The sequence below is a fragment of the Cantharellus anzutake genome, assembly GCF_015039405.1.
Source record: "Cantharellus anzutake strain C23 chromosome Unknown EI90scaffold_70, whole genome shotgun sequence".
Lineage (NCBI taxonomy): Eukaryota > Fungi > Basidiomycota > Agaricomycetes > Cantharellales > Hydnaceae > Cantharellus > Cantharellus anzutake.
This window is the reverse complement of record NW_024067020.1, coordinates 20,098-32,772: the sequence shown is the minus strand read 5'-3', so window position 1 is coordinate 32,772 and position 12,675 is coordinate 20,098. Positions and strand designations below refer to the sequence as shown.

Sequence of the window (12,675 nt, the reverse complement as noted above, 5' to 3'; positions counted from 1 at the left end):
TCCGTCCTTCCAGGTTACATTGCCTTCACTCGCTTCACATCAGTCAGTGGCTTCAACCTACTGGACGGCCGTCTCAGCCAAGAATCACTCTCATCTGGGGCGCTGCGGACTTTAGCCTCTGGACGTTATTCTGATGTATGGCGTTCCAGCAGTGGAATACAGTGTCCTGTCCGTCGGCCCTCACCCTCATTGTGAATCACCACTTCCAGGAGACTGCTCAGCAATGCCCATTCGACACTTTCGCTGGCCTTAGCTGCCTTTGGTTTGTGAGTTTTTCACATTCGGCATCGTACTGTGTCAAACATGTGAGGATGACTGGTGCTGCACCACCGACGTTCAACAAATGTAACGGAATCTGCAACTTTGTTTATACTGAGTGCTGATAACCCCGAGTCCAATACGCGTCCCCCACGTCCTTCCCCAAGGATGTAGACTTTGTAATTAATATTCTCATTTGAGATGTTTCCGATCACCTTCTGGAGCGAACTACCTGAAAGAGCTTTTAGTGCTAGAAGAATCGTACAAAGAGTTGAATGCGACAGAACAGATGGCAATACGTAAGAGTTTCCAGTATAGATACCCATGTCAGCCACAATAAACAATCGCACAATTTCAATCATGCTCAGCGATAATATGAACGGCTCCAACGTATTGCTTCAATGCTGCAGAATCCTTCATGATGAAATTGTAGGTGACCTCCAGAGTTTCCAATCCCCTACTCCGCGTGTAAAGGCGTCGCACCAAAGTCCGGAGTTGCGAAACCTCGTTTCTATCATCCCCATCATTCAAATCAGTAACTGGTGTCCGTAAAACCAAGTGCCTTAATCCCAGAAAAGCACTCGACTCGCGGGGTTTAGTCTCCCTTAGAAGCAGGCTTAGGAAGTGGGTGATGGTGCGGATTTGGCCAAATCCAAGTTCATTGAGCGATTGGTTCGCTATTGCTGACAACCCCACCAATGGATGCAGCATGTGTTCATCACGTCGGAAGATCGGGGACCGAGAACGCACAAATCCATCCAGCCATAGGTATGACCTCGCTCTTAACTAAACTTGTAGATTCATCATAAGATTCAATCCGAAGGGTGCGTATTTCGCATGCTTTGATCTGCTCCAAAAGGTGCGCCACTATGAGGAGATCATGAAACAAAACGTGAAATTCTCGGAGATCAGGGAGATGGACTGGGGCCATGTCCATGTCCGGTCCCGGGAATGCAGGTTCAAAAGTACCACAATGCATATGGAAAGTGTGCAGCTGTGGACAATCACTGTCATCATGATGACATCGTCCATGAAGCCGTCTTTCGAAACCAAAGACTGGACATTCATGACCTGCTCCAAAAAAGTGTACCTTAGGATTACTCCCGAGAGATGAAGTTCGGTGGGGTGAGGAAACTTCTTCGTGTCTCTCAGTATGGACCTCCCTAACAGGTTGACAGCGGCCAGGATCGAGACTGGAGGCTATTTCTTATCGCTAGCTGCACCCATACTGACTGAGTGACCTGGCTCTCCAATTGCATAGAGAGACACGTCACTCGCGTGGCGAATTCTTCGCTGGCGATCCATAATGGAATCGCATCAACCGAACTACCAGACAAGTGTGGCCTACGAAGGGTGACTTGTATTTTCGTGGCCTCGAAAGCCTGAAGTAGGCTCGAGAGCGTTGGGGACTTTGCAGGTCCACTTCGATACTCCGGAGAGGAGAGAATCAGCGATTTCCACGAGGAGCAAACCAGCAATAGATCCTCCGGAAGCACCCGGTTATCATCAGCAAAGACCCTTGAAAGGATATTGCGTAGGATTTCGGGTGGGAGGGAAAATATGGGAGTCAGAATATTTTGGAGGGTGCTGTGACGGCGCACCATCTTCTTTTTGAACTCCTGGAACTTTTGCGCAATAGTGCCCATACGAGCGATTGGTTTATCCATTAGATGCAGATGATCCTTTGTGTGTGTGCTCTATCATCTTGGCGCGCTCGGATAGAGGGTGCTGAAGAAGAGGCATAGCATCGACGACACTCGCAGACATTTAGTGCGTCTAGGAGCGTGTCCACCTCATTGATCATAGCGGGAAGGTCAGATATCCCACGTGAAGGCTCGATTTCGAGCTCGTGGTGCTAATTCGTGCAAACACGGAGGTCTCCGAGCTCGAACGCCAACTTCCAAAAGTGTTCCTTTATTTGTTTGTTTCGAGACAACTGTCCAAGCTGTGGCAAACTTAAATCCGCTGGTCACCTGCCTACTTAAATCCAGCTAAAAATGTCTTCAATCCTTCCCAGTGGGCGCGCTATAACGAGGAAGGCTGCATTCGACACTTGGGATGCCTCGATCACCAAGGTTTCTGACATCGTTGCAGAGTTTGAATGTCACAGTGATGTGCTTCACCCTTTGTGCACACCAGAGCATACATTGGACGGTGACTTAAGCCAGAAACTATCCCCTTCACACCCTGGGATGTCATTGGAGGAAGCTTGTGAGTATGTCTCAGCCGTTCATCCGCTCGCGATAGACATGCCTCATGCCACAGACCGTCACCTCGACGAGAAGATGGTGGAACTAGAGAAAATAGAGGTGCGAATCGCCTGCGTTGAGCTTCTTTCGCATTATTCACTATAATCTTTGTCTCCAGCAACGCATGATGCGTGCACGACGTGAGCTGTTAGGGCTTCGTAATAGCTCCTTGCACCTTGTTCCCGGTAATATTCTTCGTTCCACTTTCCCAATATATAAATTGACTTATAGCATAGCAAACAAACTGCTACCTGAAATTCTATCTTACATATTTCTTCTTGGCGTTGAACAAGCCGAATATGACCTGGACATGGCGGAATCCGACTCCGAGAGTGAGGAAGGAGAACCAGCCTTGGACCCAATCCCATTTAATCTCCTCGTATCGCAAGTGTGCAGACGATGGAGGACAATTGCTATCAATACGGCTACTTTGGTGAGTCCGATTCGGTGCATATCTCGCCCAAATTTGTCCGCTGACTCGCTACAGTGGACTCATATCGACTTTTCTGATCATCCGCCTCACAACCTGACACGACTCTTTCTTGCACGATCCAAAGGAGCTATTCTGGGCGTCAACCTTACTCTGACTGACATCGACGACCTAGAGAGTGAGGCACACATCACCGAGGGAATGGACATCCTCGGCGAGCATGTCTCAAAAATCGGTTCTCTTACTGTCGATGCAGCTACAGACATGCAGCTTGATCTCCTCCTTACGGCATTTCTGCAGAGATGTGAGCCGCAGCCAGGGACTCATGATCAGACTCGGGCAGCTCTGCGGAAGCTGAAGTTGGTAGACGTCTCCGGCTCAGGGTATGCTTTAACGCCAAACATATCTCGGGAACGTCTTCCCTTCGTGTTTCAGACCCTGCGAGGCCTAGATGATGTCACATTGGAGGGGACATCGCTGCCTTGGCACAGTCCGGCGTTCGAAGGACTGAAGCGATTACACCTAGTGGGATTGGGAACCGATGCCCTGCCATTTGAGGATGAGTTTGTCAACATTATCCAGAATTGTCCTTTATTGGAAAAGCTGAAGCTCGAAGAGGCAGGCCTCACCCTTGAAAATAGTTCTGACATCGTTAAAATGCGGCGCCAAACGCATCCAATTGACCTTCATCGACTCGATTCATTACATCTTTCTACGTTGTCATGGAATGAGATGGAGTTCATTCTCCACCTCATCAATGCTCCAAACTTGAAAAGCCTGTGGATTGATACGCCCACGGAGAGCGTGAATCCGGATGGTACTATTGTCGACGAGGGACAGGAGATTGAAGGTCTTTTCCGAGACGAACATGTGCTGAAAACCGTTGCGGTATTCATCAACCGCTCTCAAGCAGACACCTTTGAGAGCTCCTCTTTGCACACCCTACACATCGAATCCTTTGACACCACTATAACAGCTGACGACGATACAAACCCACATTTAATGGAAGTGTTGAAGGCTGTCCCTAATCTTAACACCCTCGAGCTTTGTGAGATTGCGGTCGGAGATGTTGTTTTGGAATCTCTTTCTGCCGTTACACCAACTCCATCTGTGCCAGGCTCCCCATCAAAACCCCCTTCCAAGGCGCCTTCAATGTCTACATCGATATCTAGTATCGTCAGCGAGCAAATCCCGTCACCTTCCATCTACCCCCCTCCAACATCGTTTGCGCAGTATGAATTCGATGAAGATGATGACGATGACGAGGATTGGGCTGACGAAGATACGATGGAGGTTGACCATGATAGTTCCACCCCCCACCAAGATCACACCCCGAGTCCGCGCCCGAAGAAAATCATCCCAATTTGTCCGTCACTCCAAGTTCTCAAGCTTGAGTTGATTCACGACATTACCCGAGAAGCTTTGAGGGTTGGTAAGAGCCTAGGTCTTAATCTGTTGGTTCCTTAACCTCACGCTTCCTCAGTGCTAGCCAACCGAAATAACCGGGGTATGCCTTTGATATTGAAACTGAGCGATATGTTTGGGGAGGTTCTCGAAGAGCTTCAAGTGGAATTCGAACCACTTTGCCGCTGTGAGCCTAGTTTGATCATTATTCCATCCCTTACACTCATGCCTCGACATAGCCTTATCTATCCAACATGATGGAAATATCTACTAAGTTACCACTGCACCGATGCATAATTCCTCTACCACATCTAACCATAGATGGACTTCCTAAGACACAACCGATTTTGCAAACAATGTTACAAAACATACACTTCCGTACACGCCTAATACCAAAAGAGAATACATTGCATTTGGGTTCGAACCTATTTTCTGCAATACGACTTTTAACACATGGAGAATGAAATCGAGAACCCTCTGACACAATCTACAGTTTAGGGGACAGATGGTCTCTTTGGCGCGATCCTTTGCTCGATGGCTTGTATCCAAAGCGCCACGTATTTCGAGTATATCCTGCAGAGGAGGAAATTCTAGGGAGAATAGTAAGCTGGAGCATAACTAACAGCGGCGAAGGAAATAACGTACGCCACCCATATACCAGAAACTGAAGGAGACTTAAGATTCATTACGGTGACACGAAAACAAAGTCACTCACCCCGGACAACCTGAATACTTCCATATGCCGTTGAACTCCCCAGTGGGGTCCAATCCCCACACAGTCCCAGTTTGGTCAGCGACATGGCTCCCGAATATCTTGCGACAGGACTCTCGCATGGATTTGTAACCTTGGAAGGAATATGATCAGTCAGATTTCCTCATGAGTTATTTTTCGACGTACCAGTGGCAAGGACGACAACGTCTGCTTTAACTAGACTTCCATCTGCGAATCTAACGCCCTCTCCTTCGAATTGTTGCACTTCTTGGCCTTGTTTGATCTTCACTTTTCTATCAATAATCAAGGACGAGCAGCCAACATCGATGTAATAGCCCTGTACACCCATGATGTTAGCTACTGGTGCAACACGCTATCACCAAATATACTCACGCCCCCTTTGCGAAAATACAAGTAAAACAATCCAGGACTGTCTTTGCCGTCTATCTTGAAGCCGGCACGTTCGAGACCATCATTGAGGTCTTTATCTTCCTCCTGGACCATCGCGTGGAGGGCGGTCGAATAAGGTTCGAAGAAGTTCCAAGGGAGTGAAACCAGAGACAGATCCGCTTCCTAAATATGTGGTCACGCCGAATCCGCATCGCTACGCACGATAGGCTGTACCTCAATTGGCAAACCTCCTTCCCTGTATCCTGCAGACTCAAGAAGCTTTGGGATACCAGCCTCACTAGAAACTACAAGGGTCCCTGAACGTTGAACAATCGTCACTTCCGCAGCGCCATTGTTGTAAAATTCATGTGCAATGTCGTGCCCTCGAGTAATTCAAACAGATCAGAAGCGTATAGTTGTTTAAATGGAAAATAATCACCAGAATTGCCGGAGCCAATAACGACGGCCTTCTTTCCTCGCCATTGAGCCCCACCTTCGTGAACGCTCGAATGGCGGATGCTGCCCTTAAAGGTTTCTTCGCCTTCGAAACGCGGTATGCTTGGCTCTCCTCTAGTCATCGAATCATTAATTATCACCGATGCACCTTATGCATAATTACCCACGAATGGCCGGTTGCCTGAACAATGTGCTTGCACTTCAGTTGACGAACGGAACCGTCACCTTTCCGTATGGAGATTGTCCAAGTTTCCGTAGCTTCATCGTATGACGTAGAATTGGGCTCCACAGTCGACTTCAGCCACTAACATGAAATATGGGCTCGCTGTTCACGCTACCACCAAAGAACGCAACGACATACCACGTTGAGCTCCATGATACTCGCATAAGATTCGAACCAGTTGGCTATCCTGATTATTCATGTGAATGTAAAGATAAAGAGCTGGCCAGGGGGGTTGCTGGACAAAAGGCTTACTTGTCCTTGGGGATAAACACTGGCCAATCATCGGGGAACGCAAGATACGGGAACGCATCACCGTAAATCGTGTCGTGAAGCACGAGGGAGTGGTACCTCTTTCTCCATGAATCCCCCAGACGTTCTTCTTTGTCAATCAACAAAGTCAAAATCCCCAAACGTCTCAACCTGGCAGCAAGCATGAGACCTGCATGTCCCGCACCAACAATAAGCACAGTTGGATTGGGGGTTGGGGAATTAGGGCTGAATGAGGATATGAGCCCGCGCTCATCTAGCCAATTGAGGGGTGAGCGTTCCGGTCCACGCTGCACTCCACGTGGGCGGTTTGGGCCCGCAAGAGGGGTGTGATTTTTGAACTGATGAAGCGTGAGCGACAATGTTAACAGGCGGTAATTCCCTGTGTTTGGATCTGACTGAATTCTAGCAACGCCTTCTCCGAGAGCAATGTCCGTTTCAAACACGAAAAAACCCCTGGTTTACGGGAACAATTGGATTGGTGCCCGTAGGAATGATCGGATGTACGGCTTACTGGATCCAGTTTACCCCTTCATTGAAGAGGGGCAAAGTTTTCTTGGGATCAACTTTGATCGAGCGTGGGACGATATTAGGAAGTCCTCCGTGAGTCTGAAAGAACTTGTCCAGAGAATCCTTGGAGATGGACGCATACCCCCAATGAGAGATTAGAACACTTGGACAGCCATGTTAACTATGATTTTGCCTGTGATATAGCCACATCTTACTCTCTGAAGTACCCAGCTGGGAGGAACAGATCGACGAAGTCAGGAACGTTGCGTGACTCGAAAGATTTTGCCAATTCAGTCAGGAAGGACTCGAAGATTGAGGCATGGGTCGGTGCGCTAGTCATCTTGATGCAAGCAAGGATACGCGGAGAAACGAAACGTTGGGGGATGCAATGGCACACTTCTCAGGTGCTATATAGCGAAAGCAAACTTTCCCCACACAGCAATCGCAGACGAAGGGTTGGGACCCAGATTACCAGAATCATGCAAGACCAATGATACGATCGATCAACTTCGGACGGGCCGTAGTTGTATTGACGTTTCCACGATACCGCGGCCACGGCAAGTGCCCCTATTCAAGGAACGGGCCTGCAGCTGTTGTGTCTTAAGTTGTCACCAATTCCCTTCGCGTTCTGACTGACACCAGTACGTAGAAATGAGTGACTCGCTAGTGCGCATATGGTCAGAGGCAGTAAACAATCCTTCATATTGACTCGATTAACACCGAAGTCAGGGTTGTGCGGGGAAATGCTTTTATACACTGTCGAGAGTTTCCCTAGTATACCCTAGTGTGGGGGTTAGGGAAACCCTGTTGGTTTTCAGCCAGCCATTTTCCCCTCAAGAGTCAAAATTCCCCACGAATCTCGGTGGCTGTGTCAATATATTTCGTTCTGGCGAACGTGCGCCGATTAAGTAGTATTCCGCATCCGTCGGCTCGCAAGTGCTCGCCAAGAGTCCAGTGCGTTTGGTACAGCGTCCTACGCAATGCCCCCCGTCCAACCAGTGCAAGATGAAGCTGGGTCGAATCAGTCAGTTACACGACCTTTTGAAGATGCGGACATGAAGGAAACACGACTACTTCTGGGCATGAGCGCCATGGAACCACTTCAAGTTGCCAACTTTCAGGGTGAGGTAATCTTTGGATTCCTTACTATCCTTGGAACCTAGAACTCGTTCTTTTCCATATAGCATATACCCACCCACTGATAATTGCACTTTGGGTTGCATTGTCGAGCGCCTTCGTTCAGGTAGCTGGATTTTGGCCGAAGCCCGAGTATGGATGGTATGGATATTTAGCGCCAATACCCGCAATTGCAGCTATGGGATACCCTATTTTGTTTGTTATTGATTGGTGCGTGCAAGAGCCATAACCCCTAATGGTACGTTGATTAAGACTTTTTGTAATAGGATTCAGCGCTGGAACTTTGAAAAAGCCTTGCGACGGCTCCTACTCTCGGAAGACATACTTGATATCAAGTCCTACTACGATAAACCATCCCTATTCCGAGTGCTCATATGGAATGGTCGTCCAATCGGCTATGTCGCACTTGACGCTGCATATCCAGACGAAGTCTTGACCAACCTCGTCGATGAAGAGGAGAAGTTGGGCTCAACGTCATCTACTGATCCTAAACCAACCCCAGCTCGAGAGAAAGCGGCAGAGATATTGAAGGAGAGGAACGCTCAACGCAAAAAGCGCAAGAACAATGATCCAGCCACCCACGCTGTAATTCGTCATCTTTACGTCGACAGCGTGTACCATAGAAGCGGGATACAACATGAACTCGTCCGAAGAGCTGTCAATGAAGTATTCGGCCACACCAGCCCAAAGCAACAAAAGAGTAGTACGGTCCAGGAGGTGTTCGTGCGAATTTCGTCATTGGAGAAGGAAAAGGCAAAGGTGCTGCACGAAGCAGGTTTCGTTCCAACCAAAGACCGAAAGGTCGATGTGGGATCCGAGCCAGTGTCCACGCGTGCACCCTTATGGGGCCTGGGCTTGACACTCACTGGAAGAGCGTTAGTTGGGGAAAAAATTGAATGGTGGGTTCTAACAAGGGAGCGATGGAACAAGATCGCGTCGTAAAGCAGCGATAATGCATGTAATAACCTTCCCCTGTTGTCATTTGGAATGCAGAAATTAGGGACGCAATGGCAATCGTAGCCCTGCAGTGACTGAAGAGGGCTTGGTGTCCAACTAGCTCCTCCAAGGCCATAGGTTCCGTAGAAATCCCCTGGTCCTCTCGGTTGTTTGGGGAACTTGCGCGCCGCCTTTGATGGGATCCAAAGCAAATCGTCGTTTATACTCAGCAGGGGTCTCGACGGATAGCCCCTTCGCCCACATTCCCCGACGAGCAGCCCTAGACAAAGCGTTAATGATGCAAATTTGTTTCAAATTGCCTCTCACTTGGCATCCGCCTCGGCCTTGAGGAACCCTTCCTTGCCGATGGTACCGTATTCAGCCCCCGACTGCAGATAAGCAGTTGCCCACCCGGCACGGATCATCTCATAACTCACGTTCTTCCCAGTAAATAACGGTGAGGGTAGTATTCGAGGTGGAAGGTGGACGTTAGCAACCTGAGGGGCGCGTCAGTTTCATGAAATGAAACAGCATAGAATCGCGTACAATACGCCCATATTGATCTCTTCTAACGAGTTGGCAGTGAACTCTACGGCCCTGGATAAGTGATTTGAGCCAAGCGATAGCCTACGGCAGAATACAGTTAGCCGACGAATGGGATGTTTCACAAATGACTGACTTCAGAAGCATAAGGTTGGGGTGGCCGGCCGAAGTGACCCGCCTGAATATACGTGGATCACTCTCATAAACCATCGTAAAAGCCATGACCTGCGGGCCTACCTCAGGCGCATCAACTGCCGAAAGCCTAATATGAATCGTCTTGTTTTGAAGCTCTGGCGCGGGGGTTAGACCAGCATTCGTAGCCAACTTTCGTATATTCGAACCTTTCGACGTATCCGGCACGCGTCGAAACTTGCTCCAAAACGGGCCGGGAGTGTGGTACAGTCGAAAATTATCACCATCCCCAACGCTACAAAGGAGCGCCAAATATTAGCGTATTGCCTTTCTTCCGATTACGTTTTCGTACCACTTGCCTCGTCACAACACCCTTGATCCATCTCCTCTCAGCAAGGACGACGGGCCTCACTGCGTCCGAAGTTGGGAAACGGCGAAAGAAACGTACGTAGACAGAGATGCCAGCAATAGTTAGCACCGAACCTAGAACAGCAGAAGCAAGGACAGGGGTCCACGCCGCTACCCAGGCTTTCTCGACGGGAGGGTCGGCGCTGCCCGCCCTTAGCGTTGGGGCCATAACACGGAGAAAGTGACGAAGCCCGTTCCCACGCTCGTTGACTCTGGTCACCTTTGTGTCAGTTTCTGCGGAATCATCACCATATGTTGCGATCCGTTGCCGAACCCGCAATGCCTAAGTGTGGAGCGGTCCATGTTCACTGTGCTTGATCATATACCTGCTCACACTACACTCCACAACCGCGACGTGTCTAAAAGTCTGACGATTACCCCTTCGTCCTCAAGTCTCCCCTAATAAAACGGCGATCACTCTACTTTAAATCCATCTAGATTCTTGAATTATCAATAACTCGCTAAAATTTTCGAATTGCGGAAAAAAGGAAGCAGGGAGTCCTAGGATAATTCGCGATTTGCTCCTGTCAGACGCGGTGTTAGTCAGAGACTCAGCACTCCCGAGAACTGATGAGATACTGGATCAGTCATCTGTAGCATCTTTGACTTAAAACGCAGCGGGACCTTAGCGAGTATTTCACGAGGCATGGAAATGTTGGGGAAATAGAATTCTTGACAGACTGCAGACCCAGGGGCAAGGACGACTCATATAATTGAGCCGATGGTTCCTCAGAAGACCGACGCACTGCGCGCTCAATCTTGGAGCAGGGACAAGTCCACAGCAGAGGACAGAAAGATGCCAAATCTGGGCAGGTAGCATGCCTGGCTCTAGTTACATTGACAAGGATTCACAGCCTTATTATGATTTCAGGCACGAAATGTATCTGTCAGATGAAGAAGTGACCATACCTGGCGCTCATCATGATATTAATAATGTGAATGGTCACCGCCACCGCAAGCCTCATAATATCGATGTTCACATCATTCTTTGATGCACTTTGCATTTCCCCGTATGGTTGTCAACGCAATGCGGACCTGGGGGTAGACATCATTCGTTAGCTTTGCCCCTCTATTCGCGCGAAATTCCGATCTGCTGGGAATGCGAATGCCACGGACACCGTTCGCATTCGCACTGCAAGTCGATCCTATATATTTTCTCCTACTCGCGAGGGCGAGCCGAACGAAAGGGTGACCTGAGTTCTATGAGTGGAACAGCCCTCATGGTCATATACACGGAACTTATTCTCGGATCCCAAGGATTGTGAAGGTGGAGGGGTCATTCTTCAGAGGCGATTCACTAATTCAAAGTGGCACCGAACCTATCAAACACGAGCAAATAGGACCTCAGCGTTTTTCAGCAACAGCCAGGCCTTCTCCAGACTTCCGGGCTCCCCTACCGGGCCGCCACGGCCCCAAACTGTCCAGGCGAGGGTAGAGGCATTAATCAATCGATCTCCCCACCTTAGATGCTCTCATTTGATGAATGCGCTACTTTGGCGGCTCTTGAGCTTAGCAGTGATACATTACCCATCCGCAAAGCAACTATCCTACAATCATCACCAATCTTTAGCGAGTGGACTATTCGAGCATTCATATCAGTTGCCAACCATCACAACTAACGGAGGTATGCGCCGACTCGGAATGCACCCACCCTCGGCTTCCTGCGTCTTGACTACCACGCCCACGCGCTTCAGTCCTCTGCTATCCGCGTCCGCCATTCTCACCCACTGTTACATCTGTTACACGCCTGCCCGCGGTGTATTTTTTACTGGTTTCGTTAGTTTTTTTTTATCGGATCCTTCTGTTGCTGCTTTGTCTGGCTTCATTCAGTCGCGTTATCCACTGCAAGTATTTCGGTCTTGCTGTTGGTGGAGGTGGTATGACCTTCGGTTACCCACGGCAAGTAGGATCCCAACTATTCGCTTACCAGGCCTAGCCTTTGGCCTTGATTCCTCTGTCAGTTGTAGCTTTATGTCGCCTTTCGATCCCAGAACTCTCGGCGATCGTCGGGGCTGTTGCTTCGTTATTCTCCTTCCGCATGTTCAACCCGTCCGCACACGGGGCCACATGTTAAAAGCAACGGGTTTGAAGGAATCGATCAAACTGGCCTTTCAGTTTTAATAACGGCGCCCGGATCCACAAAAACTAAAGGAGATTTATATTGTTTTCAAACCCATTCGCAGTGCACCCCTGTAGAGGAGAACGGGGTAGGGCTGGAAAGTGGTCCAGCCATGAGAACCCGGCATCGACTTGGCTGATGTCATGTCACTAGACTTCAAGCCAATCAGTCCTCTAGTATGTAATCGGGGGGATTTGATCAGGGAATCAAAAACCCTTACGGAAATTGAATTGAATCTCGGGGATCGGTTTCCGCGTGGGCGGCAGTTTTAGCCACTGCCCCAAGGAGTGAAACACGGAGGCGATCGAGCCTGTGCACTGACGGCCATGCCGAGGATCTCTCGTTCACCCGTTTGGCCGTGAACGTATCCTCATTGCACAATCAATATATGTTCTTTATTAACATTGATACTTATTATCGATATCGTTGCTGATAGCAGAACCTTCAGGGCTCAACAGTGACGTGGCCTGTACGTTCTCACCTACCATAGTGCAAGAACGG

At 49.1% G+C, this 12,675-nt stretch overlaps 7 protein-coding genes across 7 annotated transcripts; 4 read left to right on the top strand and 3 right to left on the bottom strand.

Moving 5' to 3' along the window:
• Nucleotides 1-612: 612 nt before the first annotated feature.
• On the bottom strand, nucleotides 613-1,925 carry EI90DRAFT_3130842 (uncharacterized protein; the record flags this gene model as incomplete). The annotated part of the gene is made up of 3 exons (XM_039064344.1): nucleotides 613-941; nucleotides 1,009-1,421; nucleotides 1,492-1,925. 3 exons carry the CDS (start codon nucleotides 1,923-1,925, stop codon nucleotides 613-615), a joined length of 1,176 nt encoding a protein of 391 aa, XP_038910917.1.
• Nucleotides 1,926-2,158: 233 nt separating this feature from the next.
• EI90DRAFT_2473315 (uncharacterized protein) lies at nucleotides 2,159-3,321 on the top strand. The gene is made up of 5 exons (XM_039053084.1): nucleotides 2,159-2,469; nucleotides 2,524-2,567; nucleotides 2,626-2,692; nucleotides 2,744-2,940; nucleotides 3,065-3,321. Exons 1-5 carry the CDS (start codon nucleotides 2,256-2,258, stop codon nucleotides 3,092-3,094), a joined length of 552 nt encoding a protein of 183 aa, XP_038910916.1. The 5' UTR covers nucleotides 2,159-2,255; the 3' UTR covers nucleotides 3,095-3,321.
• On the top strand, nucleotides 2,994-4,537 carry EI90DRAFT_2473239 (uncharacterized protein). Its single transcript, XM_039053082.1, has one exon. It carries the CDS (start codon nucleotides 3,139-3,141, stop codon nucleotides 4,402-4,404), a length of 1,266 nt encoding a protein of 421 aa, XP_038910915.1. The 5' UTR covers nucleotides 2,994-3,138; the 3' UTR covers nucleotides 4,405-4,537.
• A 298-nt stretch (nucleotides 4,538-4,835) lies between these two features.
• Nucleotides 4,836-7,239, bottom strand: EI90DRAFT_3130840 (uncharacterized protein; the record flags this gene model as incomplete). Its single annotated transcript, XM_039064343.1, has 12 exons — nucleotides 4,836-4,931; nucleotides 4,987-5,005; nucleotides 5,057-5,186; nucleotides 5,240-5,390; nucleotides 5,447-5,626; nucleotides 5,678-5,826; nucleotides 5,883-6,013; nucleotides 6,067-6,203; nucleotides 6,261-6,309; nucleotides 6,375-6,845; nucleotides 6,904-7,062; nucleotides 7,115-7,239. 12 exons carry the CDS (start codon nucleotides 7,237-7,239, stop codon nucleotides 4,836-4,838), a joined length of 1,797 nt encoding a protein of 598 aa, XP_038910914.1.
• A 640-nt stretch (nucleotides 7,240-7,879) lies between these two features.
• On the top strand, nucleotides 7,880-8,978 carry EI90DRAFT_3020027 (uncharacterized protein; the record flags this gene model as incomplete). Its single annotated transcript, XM_039057453.1, has 3 exons — nucleotides 7,880-8,021; nucleotides 8,084-8,246; nucleotides 8,303-8,978. The coding sequence occupies 3 exons, from the start codon at nucleotides 7,880-7,882 to the stop codon at nucleotides 8,976-8,978; spliced, it is 981 nt and encodes a 326-aa protein (XP_038910913.1).
• Nucleotides 8,979-8,992: 14 nt separating this feature from the next.
• EI90DRAFT_2473253 (uncharacterized protein) lies at nucleotides 8,993-10,259 on the bottom strand. Its single transcript, XM_039053083.1, has 7 exons — nucleotides 10,007-10,259; nucleotides 9,857-9,942; nucleotides 9,753-9,805; nucleotides 9,652-9,693; nucleotides 9,519-9,599; nucleotides 9,300-9,469; nucleotides 8,993-9,252 (listed from the first exon to the last, which is right to left on the bottom strand). Exons 1-7 carry the CDS (start codon nucleotides 10,222-10,224, stop codon nucleotides 9,090-9,092), a joined length of 813 nt encoding a protein of 270 aa, XP_038910912.1. The 5' UTR covers nucleotides 10,225-10,259; the 3' UTR covers nucleotides 8,993-9,089.
• Nucleotides 10,260-11,591: 1,332 nt separating this feature from the next.
• Nucleotides 11,592-12,344, top strand: EI90DRAFT_3077701 (uncharacterized protein). Its single transcript, XM_039061737.1, has one exon. The coding sequence runs from the start codon at nucleotides 11,682-11,684 to the stop codon at nucleotides 12,174-12,176; it is 495 nt and encodes a 164-aa protein (XP_038910911.1). The 5' UTR covers nucleotides 11,592-11,681; the 3' UTR covers nucleotides 12,177-12,344.
• The last annotated feature ends 331 nt before the right edge of the window (nucleotides 12,345-12,675 follow it).